The sequence below is a fragment of the Moschus berezovskii genome, chromosome 22 (genome assembly GCF_049115385.1).
Source record: "Moschus berezovskii isolate FMDL1 chromosome 22, NW_MosBer_1.0, whole genome shotgun sequence".
In the NCBI taxonomy this organism is placed as follows: domain Eukaryota; kingdom Metazoa; phylum Chordata; class Mammalia; order Artiodactyla; family Moschidae; genus Moschus; species Moschus berezovskii.
Genome location: NC_142481.1, coordinates 5,641,247 through 5,667,948, shown reverse-complemented (window position 1 = coordinate 5,667,948; position 26,702 = coordinate 5,641,247). Strand labels below are relative to the sequence as shown.

The 26,702-nt window shown below is 43.8% G+C and overlaps 1 protein-coding gene across 8 annotated transcripts; it reads left to right on the top strand.

Annotated features, from left to right (window-relative positions):
* Positions 1–3,871: 3,871 nt before the first annotated feature.
* On the top strand, positions 3,872–26,563 carry LOC129546441 (uncharacterized). 8 transcript variants are annotated; one of them, XM_055411417.2, is made up of 4 exons: positions 3,872–3,945; positions 16,208–16,291; positions 17,186–17,309; positions 21,783–26,563. In XM_055411417.2, the coding sequence occupies exons 2-4, from the start codon at positions 16,277–16,279 to the stop codon at positions 23,510–23,512; spliced, it is 1,869 nt and encodes a 622-aa protein (XP_055267392.1). In that variant the 5' UTR covers positions 3,872–3,945; positions 16,208–16,276; the 3' UTR covers positions 23,513–26,563. The 8 variants fall into 8 exon arrangements, with proteins under 8 accessions (XP_055267392.1, XP_055267388.1, XP_055267390.1 ...); XM_055411413.2 differs by having other exon boundaries at positions 3,876–3,945; positions 16,208–16,254; XM_055411415.2 differs by having other exon boundaries at positions 3,880–3,945; positions 17,183–17,309.
* Positions 26,564–26,702: the final 139 nt, after the last annotated feature.

The window sequence follows — 26,702 nt, the reverse complement described above, 5'->3', positions numbered from 1 at the left end:
TACATGTGAGAGGGAGACGGCCAGGCACTGAAATAAAACCTTGTGGTGCTGTGACCTCACCTCCCCACAGAGCTACAATTATTTCACCTGTGGCAGAAATGGCAGTGCACGCTGGGGGAGCTGAGAATGTTTTGAAGCCATTCATCCCAGCTCTTGACCACCAAAAACAACAACATGTCTAGTGAGTATCTCCCAAAAGGCCATCGGGGTGTGTAAGAAGAGTCTTTTCCATGTCTGTATCTCTGGAGCATTGAAGATCTGACAGAGAAAGATCAGGAAACCCTGAGGGCCAAACCACGAGGCACTTCCAGCAAAGCACGTCTCTCACGGCATCCTCTGCTGTCCTGAGAAGTTCTATTAAAGACTCTAGTTCTTTCCTCTCACTCAGACCCCTCTCAAGCTTCCAGACCCCTTCTAAGTTATGGGATGACACAGAAGAGACTGAGAAGGACTAGTGAACGGGGTAAAAGTGAAAGGAGAAATGATGTCAAGAATTGAAATATAAAAACAGACAGCCGGCCAGCAACAGATGCCTGGGTAAAGAAGAGGCAGGAATAGTACTCAGGCATAAGAAAATGACATTTGACATCTGCAGCAACATGGGTATGAATGGACTTAGAGGGCACTGTGCTGAGCGAAATAAGACAGAAAGACAAATACTATATGATACTGCTTATATGTAGAATGTAAAAAGTGTAACAGTGAATATACCAAAAAGGAAGCAGACTTAGAGATATAGAGGACACGCTCAGGGTTACCAGTGAGGAGAGGGAAGGGGAGGGGCAAGATAGGAGTAGGCGAGTGAGAGGTACGAATGACTAGGTGCAAAATAAGTTACAAGGTGTGTTGTACAACGTGGGGAATACATTCAGTATGTTATAATAACTCTTAAGTAGAATATAACCTTTAAAAATTGTGAATCACTATATTGTACACCTGAAACACATAATATGGTACATCAGCTCTTCTATCCAAAAAAATTAGCATATTGTGTTTAAAATAAATGATTGAGACAAGACAGATAACCCATATAGCTGTTTTGCCAAAAGTTTTACTTTCATTTTCTTTTTTTATTTCCAATTTATTTTTATTTGGAGGATAACATTTACAATATTGTGTTGGTTTCTACCATGTATCAACATGAATCAGCCATAAGTATACATATGTCCACTTCTCTTGAACCTCCCACCACATCCCACCCCTCTAGCTTGTCACAGAGCACCAGATTTGAGCTCCCTGGGTCATACAGCAAATTTCCACTGGCCATCTAATTTTACATATGGTAATGTATATGTTTCAATACTACTCTCTCAATTTGTTTTAGATTCAAAGGATTTGTTAACAGCAACTCATTACACACAAATAAAGTTTCAATTGTTAATAGATTATTCAACTTAATTTCAATATACAGTCATCAGAAGAAAAGAAGTTAGAAACAAGAGAAGTAGTAGCATATATATCACCAAGTTGGGCCGAACCTACATTCAGACTTGAACAGTGCTGGAAAGTTATGAATGACAGCAATGTAGAGCCCCAGTTGGGAAAGGGGTCCCAGGCAGTGTGTCCAGCCCACAGGTGAGACTTCAAATTGCAGTTTGAGGGCTCCCGCTTATAATCCCAGGCCACAAAATGGGATCATCAGCCTGGGTGCAAAAATGCAGCTCTGTGGAGGCTGGGTAGGAAGCTGGCCAGGCACCCAGAGGCTCAAGAATTCCAAGACCTACTACCTTATCTAAAGCACTGCCTGACTTGCTGTGCTTGGGGGCAGGCATGGAATCTGGGCAGTGTCTGAGCAGGTCAGGAGCAGGTCAGAAGCCTGCTCTCCTGCTACTGAACCCTGAATAAGACTTCCTTCATTTTCATTTCCTTAACAGCATGGTAGGCACTAAGTTAACTTGAGGTTTTCTGAAGCTGTGTGAGGAGCAGGTAGAGAATAACAGCATAATTATACATCATTTATGTACTATAGGTGGACTATAATTCCCAACTCTCTCCAGTGTTGCCTGCATTAATTACTTGCTTTTAAACAGTGTTCAGTTCAGTTCAGTCGCTCAGTCATGTCCGACTCTTTGCGACACCATGAATCACAGCACGCCAGGCCTCCCTGTCCATCACCAACTCCTGGAGTTCACTCAAACTCATGTCCACTGAGTCGGTGATGCCATCCAGCCATCTCATTCTCTGTCGTCCCCTTCTCCTCCTGCCCCCAATCCTTCCCAGCATTAGAGTCTTTTCCAGTGAGTCAACTCGTCGCATGAGGTGGCCAAAGTATTGAAGTTTCAGCTTTAGCATCAGTCCTTCCAATGAACACCCAGGATTGATCTCCTTTAGAATGGACTGGTTGGATCTCCTTTCTGTCCAAGGGACTCTCAAGAGTCTTCTCCAGCTCTGACTATATATAAAATAAATGAATAAGGTCCTGCTGTATAGCACAGGGAGCTATATTCAGTATCTTGTGTTAAAACCTAATGGAAAGAATACGGAAAAAAATGTACATGTATGTATAACCGAATCACTGCTGTATAGCACAGATTAACACTGTAAATCAACTATACTTCAATTTAAAAAACTAAATGCAGCTCTGCATTTTTTTCTCTGCTACTTTTGTGGAGAGAATTTCTCGGTCCAGAGGTTGGTTTTCATTTTTATTTTTTAATTTTCCGTTTTCATGTTTTTAATTATTGAAATATAGTTGATTTACAGTGTTCTGTTAGGTTCAGGTGTACAGCAAAGTGATTCAGTTTTACATATGTATATTCACACCCTTGGGCTTCCCTTGTGGCTCAACTGGTAAAGAATATGCGTGCAACGCGGGATACCTGGATTCGATCCCTGGGTTGGGAAGATCCCTTGGAGAAGGGAACGGATACCCACTCCAGTGTTCTGGGCTGGAGAATTCCATGAACTACATAGTCCATGGGGTGCAAACAGTTGGACACAACTGAGTGACTTTCACTATTAACACCCTAATCTTGTCAACAACCCTACTGTTTTGAAACTCTGAAGAAGAAAGACAGCAAGACTATTACTGCTGATCCTATCACATACCCTCTCATGACTATATAAACTCTCCCTGCTCCCTGCTCACCAGGCACAGTTCTTGAGGTGCTAAGCTACTGTATCCCCACTTTGCCTGGAAAAGTTATAAAGCTACTCTTTCTTCTCCTCCATAACTCTGTCTCCACGTTTCAGTTTGGCCTTAGTGCACCGAGAGCCAAGATTTTGACATCAATATAACCTCTGGGTTCTTGTTCAATTTAAAAGCAACCCAGACCTCTGACTTGACTTAATGATTTAGAGCAACATTCCTTCAACACGTACCGATATCTCTAGGATGTGACAAGACCATAGACAACACAGCCACAAGTGGACACACAGGACCCTTCCGCATCATTCAAAGGTATATACGCCAAGGTTCTTGGGCCTTTGTTATTGTCTTTATTAGTTTAATGTTCCTAATGTTCCATTTTCAACTCTATCATGTGTATTTATCATTTTTGACTTTTGCCTGTTGTTAAAGTTTATGGTGACAGAGTTGAAGCTTACTTCAGACCCTCTAATTGTGGAAAATAGCAAAGATTAAAGATTTCAAGTTCCAGGAAACGGCTTACAATCAAGACCCACCCTTCCCCATTATCACTGATTTAAGACTCCCGCTAGGTCTCTTGTTTACCTGGGGAAAAGCCAGACACAGACCATGCAAAATTCCATTCTTTGGCCTATCAATGATTACCCGCCCCTGGCCCCGCCCACCGCGCCCCGAGGCCCCGCCCACCGCGCCCGGGGTCCCCACGAAGGTCCGATTCTCTCCACGACCCGCCCCCTTACGGCCTCGCCCCGCCTAGGCCCCGCCCCCCAGGCCGCCCAGCCTTTTCACTCCTCGTGCGCGCAGTTTCTCACACACCCGGAAGCTGAGAGCCGAGGGAGAAGGTCTCGCTGCGCAGCGTGAGTTTCTGTCTTTTTAGTCAAATCTGAGCCTCGCAATTTCCTTTCTTCTGTACCCGGGGTCTCAGGGTCGCTACAGAGAGGTCGCCCCACCTCCCCCCAGCAAATTCAGATGTCTCCACAGGTACTTACCTTTCGGTTTAAAGTCTCTCTGGAGCCGGTTCCTGCCTTCGGTCCGCTTAGACGCTGCTTTTCGCACCCCCTTCCAGCTTAAAACCCTTCACTGACCTCACTGGCCCCTCTGCCCCCCTGCACCGCATAAAATTCCCTCCCATGAGGTGGATTTATTCTCACCACCGCCCCCAGCCTCGCCCTCTCGGCACCTGAGGTTATCTCCGGCCACCCCACTCTCGGAGAGGCCGCGTCCTCTCCCCGTCCTGACAGCCCCCCACCCTCCCAGCCCTGCTGTCCTCGCGTCTCCTCAGGCCGGTCCTTCTGCCCCGCAGGCGTGACCTTTCCTCTAAACCCGTGTTGGCAGAGGTGACCTGAGTCAGCCATGTGACATCCATGGTCTTCGGTTCCAAATTCCACCCTCTGGAAAACAGGCTCTTGCGGGAGGGGGGCTTCTTGTTCAGTCGCCATCCCTGTAAATAGTGGACGAGTGGGGGTCAGGAGAAGCAGAGACAGCGACTCCGAGAGAAATAGAAAGTTGAGAAAAGCATGAGGGAGAAGCGATGGCTATGAAGAGGATTGGGGAGGCACTCGGAAGAGACACCTTCATGAAAGAATAAGCCTTGAAGGTAGCGGGTGGGGAAAGGAGAGAAGTTTAGAGAAAAGCAGGATCTCCGGAGAAATGAAGGTGAGCAGAATAGGAGAGGGGCCCTTGCTCAGCGGTAGCAGCGAGGAAACAGTGGTGAAGCGCGTCATTCTGATGGTGCAGGCGAGAAGGTGAGACTTGGAGCCTTGATGGTGCTGGGACAGGAGACCTGAACGAAAATCTGCCAAGGATACGGGGCGGGGCGGGGCGGGGGGGGGGGCGGTGTGCGGAGGGGGTCGAGGGGAATGTCAGGGGGAAGAGGGAGGGAGAGGAGAGGAAGCTCAGATGGAAAAAGAAAGAGGCAGAAATATTAATGCTTGGAGGTTTAGGACAGTCAGGTTGGGGAAAAAAGAACAACAGAGAAGTAATGAGTGGCAGAATGGCCAGGGCTGGTGTGAGAGGAGAAATAGAAGGGCAGTAACAGCCCAGAGCAGAGGGGAACAAAAGGACAGAGAGAGAAAAGAAATAGGGAGATAAACAGAATGACAGAGGGGAACGCATATTAGTGAATAAAGAGGAGTGACCTGGACCCATGTGAGTCAGTTGGATATGAATTTGGATATAAATGGATATAAACTATTGTTGTGATATCATGACTTTATAGTCTAATAAATTTAAAAGTTCGTATAGATGATGAGAATTGCAAAATTCCACTCTCTAATGCTTGTGTGTTTTATATTTTTATCAGAAGATAACTTCCATTTGCAATCCTTCAACCAGAGATATGGAATAGGGTGTGTGTGTGTGTGTGTTTGGAGCTAGAGAAAATTGTCACTTCATGGTGCCTGTTTAAAGGAAAGTTAAAACTCCTTTATCTGGTAATTTTTTTCATTGTTCTTTTTGTAGCTTGAACTAAATCTTATCATTCAATTTCTACTTTCCTATAAATAATAACTTCTGAAGTTGCTTTGGTGAAATTGCTGAAAATCCTGTAATCAACTCATGTGATTTTCTAAACTTATATTCATAATATTTTCTGACTTCGACACCAGAATTGTGTAGGATATATATATATATGTAATATATATAATGGTGTAGGCTATATATGTGTGTGTGTGTGTGTAATGGTGTAGGCTGTATATATATGTGTATATAAAATGGTGTAAGCTATGTATGTGTATATAATTGTGTAGGCTATCAGTTCAGTTCAGTCGCTCAGTCAGTCCAACTCTTTGCAACCCCATGGACTGCAGTACGCCAGGCTTCACTGTCTGTCACCAACTCCCGTAGCTTGCTCAAACTAATGTCCATCAAGTCAGTGATTCCATCCAACCATCTCATCCTCTGTTGTCCCCTTCTCCTCCTGCCTTCAGCCTTCCCCAGCATCAGAGTCTTTTTAATGAGTCAGTTCTTCGCATCAGGTGGCCAAAGTATTGGAGTTTCAGCTTCAGCATCAGTCCTTCCAATGAATATTCAGCACTGATTTCCTTTAGAATTGACTGGTTGGATTTCCTTGCAGTCCAAGACACTCTAAATAAGTTTTCTCCAACACCACAGTTCAAAAGCATCAATTCTTCAGCGCTCAGCTTTCTTTGTAGTCCAACTCTCAGATCCATACATGACTACTGGAAAAACCATAGCTTTGACTAGATGGACCTTTGTCGGCAAAGTAATATCTCTGAATTTTAATATGCTGTCTAGGTTGGCCATAGCTTTTCTTCCAGGGAGCAAGCATCTTTTAATTTCATGGCTGCAGTCACCATCTGCAGTGATTTTGGAGCCCCCCAAAATAAAGTCTGTCACTGTTTCCATTGTTTCCCCATCTATTTGCCATGAAGTGATGGGACCGGATGCCATGATCTTCATTTTTTAATGCTGAGCTTTAAGTCAGCTTTTCCCTCTCCTCTTTCACTTTCATCAAGAGGCTCTTTAGTTCTTCTTTGCTTTCTGCCATAAGGGTGGTGTCATCTGCGTATCTGAGGTTATTGTTATTTCTCCCGGCAATCTTGATTCCAGTTTGTGCTTCATACAGGCTGGCATTTCTCATGCTGTACTCTGCATATAAGTTAAATAAGTAGGGTGACAATATACAGCTTTGACGTACTCCTTTTCCTATTTGGAACCAGTCTGTTGTTACATGTCCGGTTCTAACTTGTTTCTTGACCTGCCTACAGCTTTCTCAGAGGCAGGTGAGGTGATCTGGTGTTCCCATCTCTTTAAGAATTTTCCACAGTTTGTTGTGATCTACTCTGTCAGAGGCTTTGACATAATCAATAAAGCAGAAGTAGATGTTTTTCTGGTATTCTCTTGCCTTGTCGATGATCCAAAGGATGTTGGTAATTTGACCTCTGGTTCCTCTGCTTTTTCTAAATCCAGCTTGAATATCTGAAAGTTCACAGTTCACATACTGTTGAAGCCTGGGTTGGAGAATTTTGAGCATTATTACTTTGCTAGCATGTGAGATGAGTGCAACTGTGCGGTTTTGAACTTTCTTTGCCATTGCCTTTCTTTGGGATTGGAATGAAAACTGACCTTTCCCATTCCTGTGGCCACTGCTGAGTTTTCCAAATTTGCTGGCATATTGAGTGCAGCACTTTCACAGCATCATCTTTCAGGATTTGAAATAGCTCAACTGGAATTCCATCACCTCCACTAGCTTTGTTCATAGTGGTGCTTCCTAAGGTCCACTTGACTTCATATTCCAGGATGTCTGGCTCTAGGTGAGTGATCACACCATGGTGATTATCTTGGTCATGAAGATCTTTTTTGTACAGTTCTTCTGTGTATTCTTGCCACCTCTTCTTAATATCTTCTGCTTCTGTTCAGTTCAGTTCAGTTCAGTTGCTCAGTCATGTCCGACTCTTTGCGACCCATGAATCACGGCACGCCAGGCCTCCCTGTCCATCACCAACTCCCTGAGTTCACTCAAACTCATGTCCATCGAGTCGGTGATGCCATCCAGCCATCTCATTCTCTGTCATCCCCTTCTCCTCCAGATCCATACTATTTCTGTCCTTTATTGTGCCCATCTATGCTCGCTTTGGCAGCACATACACTATTGTGCCTGTCTTTGCATGAAATGTTCCCTTGGTATCTCTAATTTTCTTCAAGAGATCTCTAGTCTTTCCCATTCTGTTGTTTTCCTCTGTTTCTTTGCATTGATCACTGAGGAAAGCTTTCTTATCTATCCCTGCTATTCTTTGGAACTCTGCATTCAAATGAAGGCCTCTTCAGACAACCATTTTGCCTTTGTGCATTTCTTTTTCTTGGGGGTGGTTTTGAACACTGCCTCCTTGTACATTGTCACGAACCTCCATCCGTAGTTCTTCGGGCACTCTATCAGATCTAGTCCCTTGAATCTATTTGTCACTTCTACTGTATAATCATAAGGAATTTGATTTAGGTCATACTTGAATGGTCTAGTGGTTTTCCCTATTTTCTTCAATTTAAGTCTGAATTTGGCAATAAGGACTTCATGATATGAGCCACAGTCAGCTCCTGGTCTTGTTTTTGCTGACTGTATAGAGCTTCTCCATCTTTGGCTGCAAAGAATATAATCAGTCTGATTTCGGTGTTGACCATCTGGTGATGTCCATGTGTAGAGTCTTCTCTTGTGTTGCTGGAAGAGAGTGTTTGCTATGACCAGTGCGTTGTCTTGGCAAAACTCTGTTAGCCTTTGCCCTGCTTTATTCTGTACTCCAAGGCCAAATTTGCCTGTTACTCCAGGTGTCTCTTGACTTCCTACTTTTGCATTTCAGTCCCCTGTGATGAAAAGAACATCGTTTTTGGGTGTTAGTTTTAGAAGGTCTTGTAGGTCTTCATAGAACCATTCATCTTTAATTTCTTCAGCATTACTGATTGGGGCATAGACTTGAATTACCGTGATATTGAATGGTTTGCCTTGGAAACGAACCAAGGTCATTCTGTCATTTTTGATATTGTACCCAAGTACTGCGTTTTGGATTCTTTTGTTGACTATGAGGGCTACTCCATTTCTTCTAAGGGATTCTTGCCCACAGTAGAAGATATAATGGTCATCTGAATTAAATTTGCCCATTCCAGTCCATTTGAGTTCACTGATTCCTAAAAAGTCTTGGCATATCCTGTTTGACCACTTCCAATTTACCTTGATTCATGGACCTAACATCCCGGTTCCTATGCAAAACTGCTTAAAGACGGCAGAGTAGAAGGACGTGCACTCATCTTCTCTTTTGAGAACTCCGAAATTACAACTCGCTGCTGAACAGCCATTGACAGGAGAATGTTGGATCCCACCAAAAAGAGATACCGCACATCCAAGGGCAAAGGAGAAGCCCCTGCAAGACGGTGGGAGGGGCGAAATCACATTTAGAATCAAATGCCATACCCACCAGAGATGCTTGGAGGGCTCAAACAAAACCTTGCTGTGCACACAGTTTGCACCAGGTTTGCACCTTTTTGTGCACCAGGACCCAGAGACCCCACAGAGTGTAGTGTATATATACACACGCATGTATATGTATATGTGTGCATATGTATATATGGATATATATATATATACAAAAGTGTGTAGGATTTATATGTTTGTGTAGGATGTGTATATATATATATATTTGGTTGTGCCTGGTCTTCGTTGCGGTATATGAACTCTTAGTTGCAGCACATGAGATCTAATCCCCCCACCAGGGATTGAATCCAGGCTCCCTGAATTGGGAGCTCCAAGTCTTAGCCACTGGACCACCATGAACGTCCCTTTGTAGGGTTTTGGGTTTTTTTTTAATTACAAATTGTTTCCCTTTTAAATTTGTTTCTGGTTTAGAGAAAGCCTGTGACTTTCTTCTTTTATAAACTTATATATTGGAAATATTCTTTGGGAACTAGTAAAGAATTTTAGACTGTCTCCCAGTGGATACTGGATAAAGATGTCCATGGTCTTCTATTTTAAGAGTTGGAAGCTGATTTCACCTAGTTAGTCTGATTCTCCATTTTCTTTGCTTTCACATGATCTGTTACAACATGAGCCATGAGCTCCTAAGCAGATGTCTCCAGTCGCATCCTGGGAGCTGACTCTTTCCTCACAGTTTCCTCTGCCCTGGTCACGTTAACCTTCTGTGCTGCAAAACATCAACACCTTTTCTGTCTCAGATCTCACCTCCTGCTTGACCCTTTGTCTCTAAAGCATCGCTTCTCTGGCCCTTTCTCCTCTTTCTGGTCTTGGCCAGAGCTGTCTCCCCACCTTCTCCTGCTCATCTTCTGAAGTTCCCTTCACCTGCCATTCTGTGTCTCATGACCCAGGTTTTACTGCTCCCCACATCAGTCTCCTCTATCAGAAACGCTCTTCTTCATCGATTATTTGGGTCTTTCCTGTTTCCCCTCCATCGGAGGGTGCCTGGTCTCCGTCTTCTCTCCAGGACACCTGTGACACTTCCCTTTGGGAATCTTTAGATTCTGGGGACTGGAGTTGGGTGGAATACCCCTCAGGGAAGAACGAGGAGGTTGGGCAGGTGATGAGGTTAGTTCCCATATTCTGAAATTTCAACTTGAATTGAACTAAACCTTCTATGACTACTTATTTACTCAAAATAAGAGCAAAATTATATGCACTGAGGCTTAGCCCTACAGAACCAGTGTCCCCCATGCAGTGTCCTGAGGTGTCCCCTGTTCATTCCACTGTGTCTCTGCTCCACTCTAGCCCCCAGGTCTTCCAAACTGTGTGCTTCCGGGGTCAGCTGCCATCTTGGACGGAAGCCTTGCCTTGCAGCAGTTAATCTGCTCAGAGTCAGGGATACTGACTACACTTTGCTAAGGATGCAGAGAAGCTTAGGAGCATGGGGATGGGCATGAAGGAGGGCCCCTCTTTGGAGCTGGGGTACCTTGCAGTTTTCTCTGAGTGGGGAGGACAGGAGACACTGAGAACAAGGCTGTCTTTCTCTTTCCTCTCTGTCTTGGTGACTTCCTCATCAGACACAATCCAGCCAATCCTCAAATGCCTTTAAAACTAGACTTCATCGTGTCCCCAGTTGCTGGTGAGGTTTCCAGGGAGGGCCCGCTTCTTGATCTCCATGCTGAATGCCCAGTGTCCTGCTGTTTGCAGCACCGTCCACACCTGTTGTAATGCCTCTGCGTATGGGTGCCTTTTAGCCTGATTTGTTCATGCGTGCCTGTGGTGTGTGTGTGCTCAGTCACTCAGTCGTTTCTGACTCTTTTGCAGCCCCACGGACTCCTCTGTCCGTGGAATTTTCCAGGCAAGAATCCTGGAGTGGGTTGCCTTTTCATTCTCCAAGGGATCTTCCCCACCCAGGGATCGAACCCGCATCTCTTACATCTCCTGCATCCGCAGGCAGATTTTTTACCACTAGTGCCACCTGGGAAGCCTGGAGGACATGTCAAGACCTGCGGAAAGGTGGAGGAAAGACTTTAGGGGTCTGCAGGAGGGATATGGCAGCAAGTGTGGGCCTCTAGAGGAGCCCAGTGAGCTGTGTGAGTGCCCGTCCCATGCATGGCTTGGGGTTCAAGGGGTGTGTGGAACTTTTGGAAAGGGGCATCTCAGTTCTGGCTGGAGCATCTAGACATGGATTCATGGGGAGCTGTGGGGCTGTGTGGATCAGGCTTGGTGCCATAGTATCTTTTCTCAGGTTCCCTGGGATGCAGAGGCTGAGATTGAGTTGTTGGTTTTGTTTTTTGAGGTTTAGATTTTCAGGCATGGATTTCATAAGGAACACCATGATCACACCTGAAGAGGAATGAGGAAGTAGAATTAGGAAAAGGAATGTTATCCTGTATGGTTAACCAAAGCCTGAGAAGAGCCCACAGGGAACTCTGGGAGCAGGAGGATGGCTGCCTTGGCCCTGGGGGGACAGGGGTTGGATTCAGGAGGTGCCCCACAGCACTCACTCCACACCATGGATTTTTTGGTGATGGTTTAGTCCGTAACTCATATCTGACTCTTGTGACCCCATAGACTGTAGCCCACCAGGCTTCTCTGTCCATGGGATGTCCCAGACAAAAATATTGGAGTGGGTTGCTATATCCTTCTTCAGGGGATCTTTCCGACCCAGGGAGCTAATCCACATCTCTTGCATTGGCAGGTGACTTCTTTACCACTGAACCACCAGCGAAGTGTGGGGTCTTTGTGGGAGGGCAGAAATCATTGTGCAACCCATAGTGTAGTTACAGAGAACATCTCAGAGGTCATTTTGTGGTTTATCTTTGGTATTTTGGGATATTTGGGGGTTGCAGCAAAGTTTCAGGTACATTTTGGAAGACACAAGGGAGAATTTGGAATGTTTCCTGGGAAGTCATCGGGGTCTCATTGGCGTCACCGGCCAAAGCTCTGTTTTGTTAGTAGATTTTGAAGGTGACAGTGCTCAAACTGGGGTCACCGTGAATGAAAACATGGTGTCATGTCTAGTGGTCTTCATAAGTATCGTTCCATCATGAATGCATGAATCGTGGGGGCTTGGAGTATTTGATGGGGTTGTGTAGCAGGAAGGGGATGGCTCTGCGGTCTCTGGGGAGTGTGTTAGACCCCAGGGAAGCCTGTAGGTTTGTTTGAGTCCAGAAGGGAAATGATGGGTGTTAAGACTCACATGGCAGAGAGTTCTCATCACCGAGGGCCTGCTGGGGATGGGACCAACGGGAGAAGGGCTGTGAGGACTCATGACTCGGGGAAAGATCGTTCAGCCGATTAGGGGCAGTCACAGCAGAGAGACGTCAGCCTTGGGAAGACGCAACTGCTGTCTTACTGCCAGACCAGTGGTGGTCACTCTGCCGCCTCTGCCTGCCCGTCCCTGAACTCACACACACGCAGTATAATCACAAGGAAGCTGCGGTGCAGAGGGGCAAGGTGTTTTAAACTAAATGTGGAACAAGTGTATTTCTTTGAGGAGGAGGGCTGCTGTGTTCTGGGGAGGAAACAGGAAGGGGTACAGTGTTTGGGAACTCAGAGCCCTGGCAATAGCAGGAAAGCTCAGGAAAGAGGCGAAGGAAAAGCTCTGTTCCTACTCACCAGTGCTCAGCAGCTAGCCCGATAGAAGCGGGTGAGGTATCAGGGCCCTGTTTGGAGAAAGGATCTTGTCTTTCTACTCAACGCCCACTCACCCTCTGTACACATGTCTTCATTGTCTTCTCTAGAATGGCGCTTATGGTGGTGTCCCCAGTAGGTGACCTAAAGAAGTAAAGAGTTTTCTCTCTTTGTGCCCCGGCGGCCTCAGCTTCTCCTCCACCGTTGTGTCAGACACCTACTTCCCTGCTGTTCTTCTCACTGTTGGTTTGCACAATCCCAGTGAAGCCAGTCAAGTCAGCATTTCAGGCTGTGATTTTTCTCCAGCTAATATCAATGTAGCTCCGTCGGTAAAAGAGTCTGTTTGCAATGCAGGAGACCTGGGTTCGATTCCTGGGTTGGGAAGATCCCCTGGAGAAGGAAATGGCAACCCACTCCGGGATTCTGGCCTGGAGAATCCAATGGACAGAGGAGCCTGGCAGGCTACAGTCTACAGGATCACAAGAGTCGGACACAGCTAAGCACACAGCACACACACACACAATATCAATGCAGAGTGAGAAACCTTAGATTCCAGGAACCTTTTTCCGATTAAGTGTCAAGGCAGCCAAGAGCCTCCTCCTTTTTCTGTGGATTATTTTATATTATGTTTGACTGCACAGCTTGTGGGCTCCTTAGTTCCCCTACCAGGGATTGACCCTGGGTCCACAGCAGTGAAAGCTGGTGAGTCCTAACCACTGGACTGCCAGGGAAGTCCCAGTTTTCAGCTCTCTGTTGCCAGAATGGGTCTGCTCAGCCTCAAGTAGCTACCGCTGGGATGAGCTCACTGCCATCCTAGTTGGACTTGTACATGACCTTTGCACCTTTGAAGGGCTGGGAGCATTGTCTAAATGGAGGACCCTTGGCTCCACTGTCGTCAGCTGTTCCTGTTCGGCCTGTCCTCACTCCTCCAGGGCAGAGGATCCCTGCCTACATCAGTCCCCCCATGTGAAGATGATGACAGTGCAGGAACTAGTGTAGCTTTGTGTCCATCTCATTCACTTATTCACTACATAAAGAGTGTATACCATATTTTTCATTTGTATGTGTGTTTTTAGTTGCTCAGTTGTGTCCAACTCTTTGCGACCCTGTGGACAGTAGCCTGCCAGGCTCCTCTGTCTGTGGGATTCTTCAGGCAAGAATACTGGAACGTGTTGCCATGCTCTCCTCCAGGGGATCTTCCCAACCCAGGGATCAAACCCTGGTCTCCTGCATTGCACATAGATTCTTTATCATCTGAGCCACAACGGAGGCTGGTTTTTTAATATTTATTGGGGTATGATTGATTTGCAATGTTGTGTTAGTTTCGGGTGTTTAGCAAAGTAAATTGTCAAATACATACATCCGCTCTTTTAGATTCTTTTCCCTTGTAGGTTATCACAGAGGACTGAGTTTAATTCCCTGTGCTACACAGTTAAGGCTTAATTAGTTATCTATTTTGTATATAGTAGTGTGTATGTGTCAGTCCCAATCTCCTAGTTTATCCCTCCCCCCCTTACCCTTTGAAAATTATAAGCTTATTTTCTATATCTGTAACTCCATTTCAATTGTGTAGATAAGTTCATTTGTAGTCTTTATTTTTTTAGATTCCACATATGATTGATATCATACAATATTTGTCTTTCTCTATCTGACTTACTTCACTCAGTGTGAGAATCCCTAGGTCCATCTGTGCTGCTGCAAATAGCATTATTTTTTTTAATGACTGAGTAATTTTCCATAAATGATGGAAAAAGAGTCTTCCCTGGCTCTGCAGAGTATTAAGTGTTTAAGCGTGTTTAAGACTCTGCACTTCCTGGGACTTTACTGGTGGTCTGGTGGTTAGGACTCAGTGCTTCCACTTTAGGGGCACAGGTTTGATCCCTGGTCAGGGAACTAACATCCTGCATGCTGCCTGGTGCAACACCCCACCCCCACCCCCCAAAAATGGAGACAAACCCACCTTGTCACTTACAGTCATGCAAGTCAAATGCCCCAAAGAGAAGGCCTGGTGTGTGGACGTGGATTCTCCCCGACACCCACTGCTCTCCTGACGCCCCCATCACACCAGCTCTACCTTGTCCCCGTGTGGCTCATCACAGCTGGAGAAACCCCCCACAATCCCCCTCACTCCCCCCCCAATCCCCCCCACACCCCCCCCAGCAACTGACTGGTCTTGCTTCAGATTCCTGGCTCTGTTCCCTCACATTCCCTGTGTGTCTGCTCCATGCCTTTCCTGTGGAGCTCCTCAAAAGTCCACCTCCGCCTCTCCCATCTATTTTTCTCAAAGACCCTACTGCATTGAGAAGTTTCTTCTCCATTGAGCTCCTGAAGCAAAGGGAAGAGATCTCCTCTAACTGCCTCAACCGTCGGCCTCAGGGCCTGTGCTCTCTCCTTAATAATTGACTGCAAGTAGTCTGAAAATGCCTCTGGCTGTTGCTGGCCCTGAAATTGTGCCCCGGTTGCCAACTCCACTGTCAGGGTCAGGGCCGTGTGGCACCATGTATTTTTACTTGTCAGAAGTTATTTTGATCAACATTCAAACATGGTGGCATTGTCTCTCTGAAACACAAAGACGGGTACTCACATACACCCCACACCTTTTTATACACTCGTTTTTTTCCTCTTTAAAATACAGTGTTCTCAATTAGCTACATTTTCCTCTCCTATTAAATGCCACGATGCACTGTTGCAGAAGAATGGGGGTGCGAGAGAATGGTCATGTTCCAGAGGAAATCTTGGGCTAGGTCTCCAAGTAAGGGTCCGTGGCTTCCTGCAGGAAAGAATTCAAGAGGGAGACATAGTAGAGTGGGCATACTTAGTTTTTATGAGCTGGGTAATTCATACACTAACATGTGGGAGGATTTTTCCAGCTATTTGGAGGAAAATGCAGAAGTTGATTTTGGTATTTATTTCACAGTATATGTGTATATACATATGTCGAATGTCACATTGTGCGTCTTAAATAAACATGGTATTTATTTGTCAATTATACCTCAGTAAAACTTTAGAAGAAAAAGGTGCAAGGTATGCTGTGCTTGCCTCTGCTAAGTGGTACTCATCCAGGCTACACGTTACATCTATGAGGCATTTTGCAAATACATTTGTGCCCTGACCAGAGATTCCCCTTCGAAAAGTCCATGTGGGGCTCAGCCTCAGTGGTATTTAAGGGGCCTTGGTGCATCTAGCATTGAGCATCAGGACTCTTGAGTCCTTCCATCCTGAGGGCTGAGATCTGGGCTGAGGGTAAGGCTGCTCTGCCCTGAGTGGGGCTGGACCAGCGCCTGCTGTGTGACCTGAAGGGGATTGTGGGGTCAGCGGAAATGCCCTCTGCTGAGGTACATGAGGCGTCACCAGGAAGGGAGTGAGATCTGAGGGAAAGTGTGGGAAAGTCCCGTGTTGGACTCTGTGCAGGAGTTGACTGTCCTGAGTCCCTCCTGAGACAGTGGCCACAGAGGACTGTCTGTTCCACGCGGTGAGGGCGTCCCTGTGTGTGGGGTTGGGGCTCAGGAAGGGGGTATGTTGACTTTAAGCATTAAACAGCATGTTCTCACCGTTCATGGTAGACCTCTGAAGACTCATGTTGCCTGAGGAAGCCCAGAAGAGGAGGAAGGTGAGAGAAGGACGAGTCTGGAATGGCTCTTTCTCAGGTGAACTCGTATTCTTGGTTGATTATTCTGCTTCTCCTTTCTTTTCTTTTCTAATTAATCATTTTGTTTGAGTACAGCCACTTTGCAATGTTGTGTTAGTCTCTGCTGTTCTCCTTCCTTCTTTGCACTTGCTAATCTCTGACTCAGCAAGTAGCCTGCTTGATTCCTGTTCATTCACACTCACCGGGGCCTTCTCTCAGTCACTGACACGTACCCTTAGATTCCATCTGTGATTCAGTCTTCTACTCTGTAAAATGGAAACGGGTCTTTCTCTGACACTGACAACAAGCTAATTCATGAAAAGCATCTAGAGTAATGCTTCCGTGGTAGCTTAGATGGTAAAGAATCTGCCTGCAGTACTGCAGACCCGTGTTTGATCCTTGAGTTGGGAAGATCCAACTTTCCTTCCTGGAGAAGGAAAAGGCAACCCACTCCAGTATTCTTGCCTGGAGAATAACATGGACAGAGGAGCCTGGGGGGCTACAGTCCATGGGATCACAAAAGAGTCAGAAACGACTGCTACTACTCCCACTACTACTACTAGAGTAATTCATAACATACAGGAAGTGTTCAAAAACTTGTAGTCATTGCTGTTAATCATCGTCACAATTTTAAGATTCTGAGCTTTCTTTAACACCTCTGTATAGATGACCCAGTGTTGAATTTCTGTTTGTGTATTTCACGTGTCATACATAAAAATGAGAAATCCACATTGATTTGGAGGCCATTGTAATCTCCTATGGGAAAGCAATTAGAGATGCATAATTTGCTCTAAATACCTTTACATGAATCTGTCAGAATACAGACTTCAACTGAATCAATCCTCTTCTCACTTTGTATGAAGATAAGAGCTCTCCTTATGGCCCCATTGATGATGTGTTTTCATTTCAGCAGCAGTTGACTGTCGAGGATGTGGCCATCGAATTCACTCCTGAGGAGTGGGACTGCCTGGCCCCTGCGCAGAGGACTTTGTACCGGGAAGTGATGCTGGAGACCTACAGGAACCTGCTCTCTGTGGGTAAGGATCACTTCCCTCTCAAGTTGGGATCCGTCCTTGGGTATCTTTCCATTTTCCCTAGCATGCCTTTTGGGAGCCCCTGCCTTGCTTGGCTGAGCTCGAAGCCCTATTGAGTTAGAGGCCAAAAGCTTCATAATGTAACATGAGGACTTTGAAATTGCCTTTCCTCATTTGATCTGCCCATGTTATGATACCTCGAGGGTGGGTCCAGAGCTTAAAAATGCATAAAGCCTGTAGCAAACTTAAAACCTACACTTCCCTGTTTTGAAAATTTTATAAAAAATAAATTTTATTTATTTATTATTTTTATTTTTTGGCTGTGCTGGGTCTTTCTTAGTTGCAGTGATCAGCGGCTACTCTCCAGTTGTGGTGCTCGGGCTTCTCGTGGTGACTTGCTGCAGTAGGCGGGCTCTAGGGCGCAGGGGCTCCGCAGTTGCAGTGCACGGGCTTAGTTGCTCTGCAGCATGTGGGATCTTCCCAAACGAAGAATTGAATCTGTGTCCCCTGCACTGGCAGGCAGATTCTTAACCACTGAGCCACCAGGGAAGTCCCTCTTACCTTTTTATTACAAGCAAGATGTCTGCATATTACACTCTTCCCTGTGCATTCACTTGATCTTAGCCATAAGGCTAAGAAGCGATTCCCCTGTGCGTTCAGAAGGAGGCAAGCTGTGGATTGAAGTGTTTTCCACAACCCCTCATAATGTCCTCACTCCTCAGCTGAACAAAGAACTGGGGTTCTGGAAATAATATAGCATGTGATGTTTTTTCCTTTCAATTAGCAATAATTTCTGTTTCTGACCCGGATATTCATATCTCCATTTTGGAGTAAAGAAAAGAGAGCACGGGACCCTGGAGAGGGAAGTGAAAATAGCAAAAAATAAAAAAAGAAAGAAAAAACCACTAAAGGGGTGGAAAGTACCAGGTGTAGACACAAGTCAGATCTCAGATGAACAGAGAAGAAACCACAACGTTAATAGTTTCAGGGACTCTCTCCCCAGGTGGAAGAGTTCTGTGGGAAGAGAGTTTATTTTTTGGTAAACTCTCAGAGGAAATTGTTGTTCTCCCCATTGTTTCACTCTGTTCTTTAGTATGTAAAATGTATCTCGCCCTCCAGTGGTGCTACAGCTCCTACAGAGACAAAGGCAAGGTCTTTGTATGATCTACAACAGCCTGTCATTTGACTCCTGTCAGCTTCCTTGCTTGACTTTGAGGAACGTGGGATGGGCTCTTTCAGAGGGGTCTCTTGCCCCTGTGTCTCCACTTCTGTGTGTGCTTTCATTGGCTACTCAGTTCTTGGTCCCTGCAAGTAAGAGCTGAACTGCTCTGTAGCACGACGCTCAGCACCTGTCCTAGTTCCATCCCTACTTGCTGTTCTAGGAAGACGTAGTCAGGAGGTAGGAAACCAGTGGTGCTCTCTGATTCCATCTCTCACCCCAGAACCTGCATGGAGCTGTCTCAAGACCCATCTGCCTGTTCAGATCCCTCAGCCCTTCCTTCTGGGATTGTTACTTAGGAGAACTGTAAAGACAGTAGACAGATCTTCTCTTTGATCCTAGGTCCTACATGGGGAGCCTGTGTCAGCCTTTGAGATTCTTAACTCAGTGTCTGTAAGGAGAGCACACATCTTAAGATCTTGCAGCATCCCCCCTCCTGTCTTATATTTTCATCACTCTTCCACTGCTCTACCTGGTCTGGGAATGTAGACTTTTCCTGATTTCCTATTGTCTTAAGTTGCCACTGATGATTGCCTTTGAAATACGCATTCCTAGGATCTGAGATTTTATCCTATATTTTTTTTGCTGTGATAATAACATTTTTAGGGGATAGACAACTTCTGGGGACTCTCCCTATGGAGTGGAGTTGGTGACAGAAAATTCCTCCCCACCTCAAGATTTTTTTTTTAATTGAAGTATAATTGATATACAATGTTGTATTATCTTCTGATGTAAAGCAAGGTAATTCAGTTATGCATATGTATACATTCTTTTTTTTTATTGTGTTTATCACAGGATATTGAATATAGTTCCCTGTGCTGTACAGTAGGACCTTGTTGTTTATCCATCCTGTATATAATAGCTTGCATCTGCTCTTTGCAAACTCCCAACCTGTCCCTGTGCATGCACACTTGGCCACCAGAAGTCTCTTCTGTATGTCTGTGAGTCTGTTTGTTTCATAGATAAGTTCATTTGTGCTGCATTTCAGAGTGGACATACAAGTGATACCATGATATTTGTCTTTCTCCTTCTGACTTATTTCACTTAGTATGATAATTTCTAGGTCCATCCATGGTGCTGCAAATGGTACTATTTCATTCTTTTTCATGGATGAGTAATATTCCAGTGTGAGTGTGTGTATTTATATGTGTAGACACACAACATCTTTATCCATTCATCTGTTGATGGTCATTTAGATTGTTTACATGTTTGGCTATTATAAATAGCGCTGCTGTGAACATAGGGGTGCATGTATATTAAAAAGTCTTTTTTACTTATTTTTCATTTTTAAAATTTTTTATTTTTGCCACACCTCAGAGCTTGTGGGAGCTCAGTTCCCTAACCAGGGATTAAACCCAGGCCATTGCAGTGACAGTGCCAAATCCTAAACACTAGACCACCAGGGACTCCCAGCATCACACTCCAGCTTCTCTCACTTTCTTTGTAATTCGGGGTTATGTACATAGCCTTCTAAGTCTTGTGCCCTCATTTGAAAAATAATGGTAGTTTACCTCAGGCTTTTAAAACAAATAAGTACTGTTAGATAGCTTATATATGATAATATTGCACATTTTGTAGAAAAAATCTGTTACTGTTATTTAATGATATATATCTGCTTTGTCATGTTTTTTTATGCCATATCCCTTTGTGTGCATTATTTTTTATATGCTTTTATTTTGCAGTCTGTCCTCAACAACGCAGTCTGTGACCTTAGTTAATATATATTTTAAGCACACACTTCATATTACATATCTGGGGACAATAAGCTGGAGAATTAAAGGGCACTGCATAGATAAGAAATCGCTCTGCTTGATTATAATGGCAATCATGAAATCATGTGACTTTTGGCTTCTTTCTTCAGTTTCTGTTCTCTTGTTCATTCGCAGAGTCATGTCCAGCTCTTTGCAACCCCATGAACTGTAGCATGCCAGCCTCCTCTGTCTTTCATGATCTTCCAGAGTTTGCTCAAATTCTTGTCCACTGAGTCAGTGATGCTATTGAACCATCTCATCCTCTGCCACGCCCTTCTCCTTTTGCCTTCCATCTTTCCCATAATGTTATATATTTTCCTGACCTGATGTTTTAGAAGTCAGTTATGTCAATACCTTTTACAGTTTTCATATTGTGTGCCCTTTCCAGGGTTAAATTCTCTTCTTTATTCTTAAGGAAGAGTATTTAGAGTTCCATAGACTATAATGTTCTACAACATGGTTACTTATTACTGGCTGTTTTACTACAATAGCAAAGGGTTGCTGCTAAGTCGCTTCAGTCGTGTCCGACTCTGTGTGACCCCATAGATGGAAGCCCACCAGGCTCCCCCTTCCCTGGGATTCTCCAGGCAAGAACACAGGAGTGGGTTGCCATTTCCTTCTCCAATGTGTGAAAGTGAAAAGTGAAGTCGCTCAGTCGTGTCCGACCCTTAGCGACCCCACGGACTGCAGCCTACCAGGCTCCTCCATCCATGGGATTTTCTAGGCAATAGTACTGGAGTGGCTTGCCATTGCCTTCTCCGAGTAAAGGGTTACTTTACTAGAATAGAAAGGGTTACTAGAACAGTGTGTTTATTAATTTTTATTGTGATTTACAGTTGATGGTCTTTCAGAACATATTCTGCAATATAACTGACATTTACTTGTTATAAAATGCCTATTTTTCATGGGTATTGATACTTTTATAACAGGTAATTCAGGAAAATATTTCATTTTTTAAATATCCTTATTAAATTCTTTATTTTCTCAGTGCTGTATTTGTTTTGCAATTCTAAACTGCCATTTATTTAGGTTACTTGTTAGATAAGCTTGTTTTGGATTATTTACCATTATATTACTTATTTTAAGAATTAATTTATATACAGTAATGATGTAGATACTGTATGCAGATTATGTATAATAAGTATGTGGAAAATATGTCTAATATGTTTCTCTTCAGTAACAGTCAGTATGTATATGTTTTGGGTTCATGGTCATGGGATTAGCCATTTTTTAAGAGCTAACTTAAGTTTACACAACCTGAGTGTTTTTGTCATACAGTGTTTGAAATGAGGCTACCCTAAAATCAATTTGAATTTCATGTGATCACACTTACTTTATTAAAGAATCCTATTTCTTTAATGTTTCTCAAAATTTGAAGATCGTGGTTGGGAAGTTTCATAACTACATTCAGTGTAAGTGTTATTTTTGGTGTAATATGTTTTCAACATAAAATATTTATTTATGAATTATAATTAGTAACATACCTATGATTTTTTGTATTTTTAGATATCTCTCCCATACATATTATCAAGAAATTACAACCAAAGGAGAACACTAACTCAACAGATACATTCCAAACAGTGATTTTGGGAAGACATGAAAGCCATGGAGTCAAAGATTTTTACTTAAGGGAAATCCGAGGCAATATGCTTGAGTTTGAGTGTCAGTGGAGAGATGATGAAAGAAATTACAAAGGAGTGCTTGTAACCCATAATGAAAAGTTCACCGACAGAAAAGATCAATGTGGTAGAAGCAATGCAGGAAACAAACCAATTGAAAATAAACTTGCATTAAGCTTTCAGGATGAATTGCAGATATTTCGAATGGAAAGGAAAATTTTTGAATGTAATCAAGCTGAGAAGGTTATCAACAATAGTTCCTCAATTTCAGCTCTCCAAAGAATTCCTCCTAGTGTCCAAACCAACACTTCTAACATGTATAGGAATGATTTTATCCATTCTTCAATACTGACAAAAGACCATAAAGCACATAGGGAAAAACCTTACAGGTGTAATGACTGTGAGAAAACCTTTACTCATGTCTCACACCTCACTAAACATCGGGTAGTCCATACAGGAGAGAGGCCATACAAATGTGATACATGTGGCAAGGACTTCAGTCAGAGTTCGAACCTTGCAACTCATCGGAGAATTCATACTGGAGAGAAACCTTACAAATGTAATGAGTGTGGCAAGGTTTTTAATAGAAAATCAAACCTTGAAACTCATCAGAGAATTCATACTGGAGAGAAACCATACAAATGTAATGTGTGTGGCAAAGCCTTTAGGGTGTGTTCAAGCCTCAGGAGCCATGAAGTAATCCATACTGGAGAGAAGCGTTACCATTGTAGTAAATGTAACAAGTCTTTTTCCCGTAATTCCAAGCTTCTAAAACATCAAAGAATTCATACTCGAGGGCAGCCCTACAAATGTGATACATGCGACAAAGCCTTTATTTTGCGTTCAAGCCTAATCAACCATCAGGTAGTCCATACTAGAGGGAAGTCTTACCCATGTAATGAATGTGGCAAGACGTTCATCAAACGTTCACACCTTAGGCTTCATGAGAGAATTCATACTGGAGAGAAGCCATACAAGTGTACTGAATGTGGCAAGGGCTTCAGGCAATGGTCTGATATCAGAATTCACCAAAGAATCCATGCTGGAGAGAAACCTTTCAAATGTAGTGAGTGTGGCAAATCCTTTACTCGCAGTTCACACCTCTCTAGACATCAAATCATCCATACTGGAGAGAAACCATATAAATGTGAGGTCTGTGACAAGGTCTTCAGTCGGAATTCACATCTTGCAGGTCATCGGAGAATTCATACTGGGGAAAAACCTTACAAATGTAATGAGTGTGGGAAAGCCTTTAGTGATCGTTCAAGCCTAACTTACCATCAGGTAATTCATACTGGAGAGAAGTCTTACAAATGTAATGAATGTGGCAAAGCTTTTATTAAGCCTTCATATCTTAGGCATCATGAGAGGATTCATACTGGAGAGAGGCCATACAAGTGTACTGAATGTGGCAAGGCTTTTATCAAGCCTTCACATCTTAGGTATCATGAGAGGATTCATACTGGAGAGAAACCATACAAGTGTACTGAATGTGGCAAGGCCTTTCAGCAATGGTCTGATGTCACTATTCACCAAAGAATTCATGCTGGAGATAAATCTAGTAAATCTAGTGTGGCAAATCCTTTAGCCATTGAAGCCTCAGTAAACACCAGGTGACCCATACTAGAAAGAGACTTTACAAGCAATCAGTGTGGCAAGGCGAATAGCATGTGTTCACATCGTAGGCTTCATGAGAGGATTCATATTGGAGAGAAATCATACCAATGTATTGAATATGGCACAGCCTTTAGACAATAGTCCTACCTCAGGATTCACCAAATAATTCATTCTGGAGAGAAACCTTACCAATTCCATGAGTATGGAAAAACTTTTGCTCAGGGCTTCAGTTCAGTTCAGTTCAGTTGTCGCTCAGTCGTGTCCGACTCTCCGCAACCCCATGAATCAGGGCACGCCAGGCCTCCCTGTCCATCACCAACTCCCGGAGTTCACTCAAACTCATGTCCACAGAGTCGGTGATACCATCCAGCCATCTCATTCTCGGTCGTCCCCTTCTCCTCCCGCCCCCAACCTTTCCCAGCATCAGAGTCTTTTCCAGTGAGTCAACTCGTCGCATGAGGTGGCCAAAGTATTGCAGTTTCAGCTTCAGCATCAGTCCTTCCAATAAACACCCAGGATCGATCTCTCTTAGAATGGACTGGTTGGATCTCCTTGCGGTACAAGGGACTCTCAAGAGTCTTCTCCAACACCACAGTTCAAAAGCATCAATTCTTCGGCGATCAGCCTTCTTCATAGTCCAACTCTCACATCCATACATGACCACAGGAAAAACCTAATCATCAGATAATCCATACAGGCTTACAGATGTACTGAGTTTTGCAAGGCTTTTAGCTATTGCCTTCAACTCCAGGTTCACCAAGTAGTCCATACAAAACAAATGTAATGAATGTGGCAAAGTTTCAAATTATTGCTCACTTTTCACTAAATAAAGGGATCTGTATTCTGGAGTGAAAGCACACAAGTGTAGTGTGTGGTAAGGATTTTACCCATATAGCAAACGTTGGGGGAAGATAAAGGGTTGACACCTTCAAAATGCAATAAACATGGTAAAGACTTTCCCTTGAATTCAAATATTATGCAACAACAGAGTCTATATTGAAGAGAAATCACTAGACTTTAGAATGTACATCCTTGAGAGAAGCCACAAAAAAATAATGTACATGCTAGTTACGGTTCAAGATGGTGGAGTAGAAGGACAGTGTTCATCTTCTCCTGCAAGAGCACCAAAATTACAACTAGCTGTTGAACAACCATCAACAGGAGGACATTGGTCCAAAGATCAAGAAGCCACAGAGAGATGGTAGGAGGGGCAGAGACAATATTAAATCAAATCCCATACTGGCTGGGTGGGTGACATACAAACTGGAGAACAATAACACCAAAGAAGTTCTCCCTCTGTAGGGAAAGTTCTGAGCCCCACCTCAGGCTTCCCAGCCTGGGGATTTAACAAAGGAACTGAGAATACCCAGGGACTCTGACTTTGAAGGCCAGTGGTATTTGATTATAGAACTTCCACAGGACTGAGGAAAACAGATTCTACTCTTGGAGGGCACAAACAAAATCTTGGCATGCACCAAGACCCAAGGGAAAGGAGCAGTGACCCCACAGGAGACTGAACCAGACCTACCTGCTGGTGTTGGAGGGTCTTCTCTGGAGGCATGGGTCAGAAATGGCTTGCCATGGGGGCAGGGTCACTGACAGCAGCAGTCTGGGAAGGTTCCCCTTGGTGTTAGTCGTCATGGAGGTTGCCATTAACCTGACCATAAACCCCAGAGCTGGGTCGCCTCAAGCCAAATAACCAACAGGGAGGGAGCACAACCCCACCCATCAGCAGATAATTTGATTAAAGTTTTACTTGATGAGGCCCTGCCCACCAGAGTGGACCCAGTTTTTCCCACCCAGTCCCTCCCATCAAGAATCTTACACAAGCCTTTTAGCCTCAACCACCAGAGGACAAAACAAGAAGAACCACAATTCCACAGCAGCTAGAACAAAAGCCATATTACTCTAAGTTAATTAGGATGAAAAAGAAGAGTTATATCACAGATGAAGGGACAAGATAAAATCCAAAAAAACAACTAAATGAAGTGGAGATAGACAACCTTCCAGATTATTCATGATTCAGAATAATCATGAAGAAGATCCAGGATCTCAGAATGGAGAAGATGCAAAAAATGTTTACCGAAGACCTAGAAGAACTAAAGAACAAACCAACAGAGATGAACAATACAGTAGAAAGAATCAATAGAATAACTGAGGCAGAAGAACAGATAAATGACCTGGAGGACAGAATGGTGGAAATCACTTCTGAAGAACAGAATATAGGGGGGAAAAGGAATGAAAAAAAAAAGCCTAAGAGACCTCTGGGACAACATTAAATGCATTAACATTTGCATGATAGGGGATCCCAGAAGAAGAAGAGAGAGAGAGAAAGGACCAGAGAAAATATTTAAAGAAATAATAGCTGAAAACTTCTGTAACATGGGAAAGGATATAGTGAACTAAGTTCAGGAAGCACAGAGTCCCAGGCAAGATAAATCTAAGGAGGAACACACTGAGACACATAGTAATCAAACTGACGAAAATTAAGACAAAGATAAAATATTAAAAGCAACAAGGGAAAAATTACAACATACGTGGGAACTCCCGTAAGGTTAAAAGCTTGATTTCTCAACAGAAATTATACAAGCCAGAAGGGAATGGCACTATATATTTAAAGTGATAAAAGGGAAGAACCTACAAACCAAGAATACTCTAACCAGCAAGACTCATTCAGATTTGATGGAGAAAGCAAAAGTTTTCGAGACAAGCAAAGGTTAAGAGAATTCAGCATCACCAAACCACTTTTACAACAAATGTTAAAGGAACTTCTCCAGGCAGGAAACACAGGAGAAAGAAAAGACCTACACAAAATAAACCCAAAACAAGAAAATGGTAATAGTACCATGCATATCAATAATTACCTTAAATGTAAATGGATTAAATGCACCAACCAAAAGATATAGACTGGCTGGGCCAATAAAAACTGGTAAGCACTTCGGCTTACCACATCACTCTACTTAATCCCCCAAATTGTAGGTAATTATTTTATATTGTTAGGTTAATCATGTTCCTATTATGGCTTGCAATTATAATTATCTTTGAATTTTGGCTGGCTAGTGATTGTGAAAACTGATAAACATCTTTTACTATTGTGATTATGTAACTGTTCCGTTCCGTTCCATTCAGTCGCTCAGTCGTGTCTGACTCTTTGCGACCCCGTGGACTGTAGCCTACCAGGCTTCTCCAT

Excerpts from the sequence above, each read along its gene's own strand:
- LOC129546441 (XM_055411410.2), top strand. The coding sequence starts at position 16,222 with ATGTTGCCTGAGGAAGCCCAGAAGAGGAGGAAG. Across the intron at positions 16,255-17,182 it reads AAGCCCAGAAGAGGAGGAAG|CAGCAGTTGACTGTCGAGGA; the intron begins GTGAGAGAAGGA and ends TTTTCATTTCAG. Across the intron at positions 17,310-21,782 it reads CAGGAACCTGCTCTCTGTGG|ATATCTCTCCCATACATATT; the intron begins GTAAGGATCACT and ends TTGTATTTTTAG.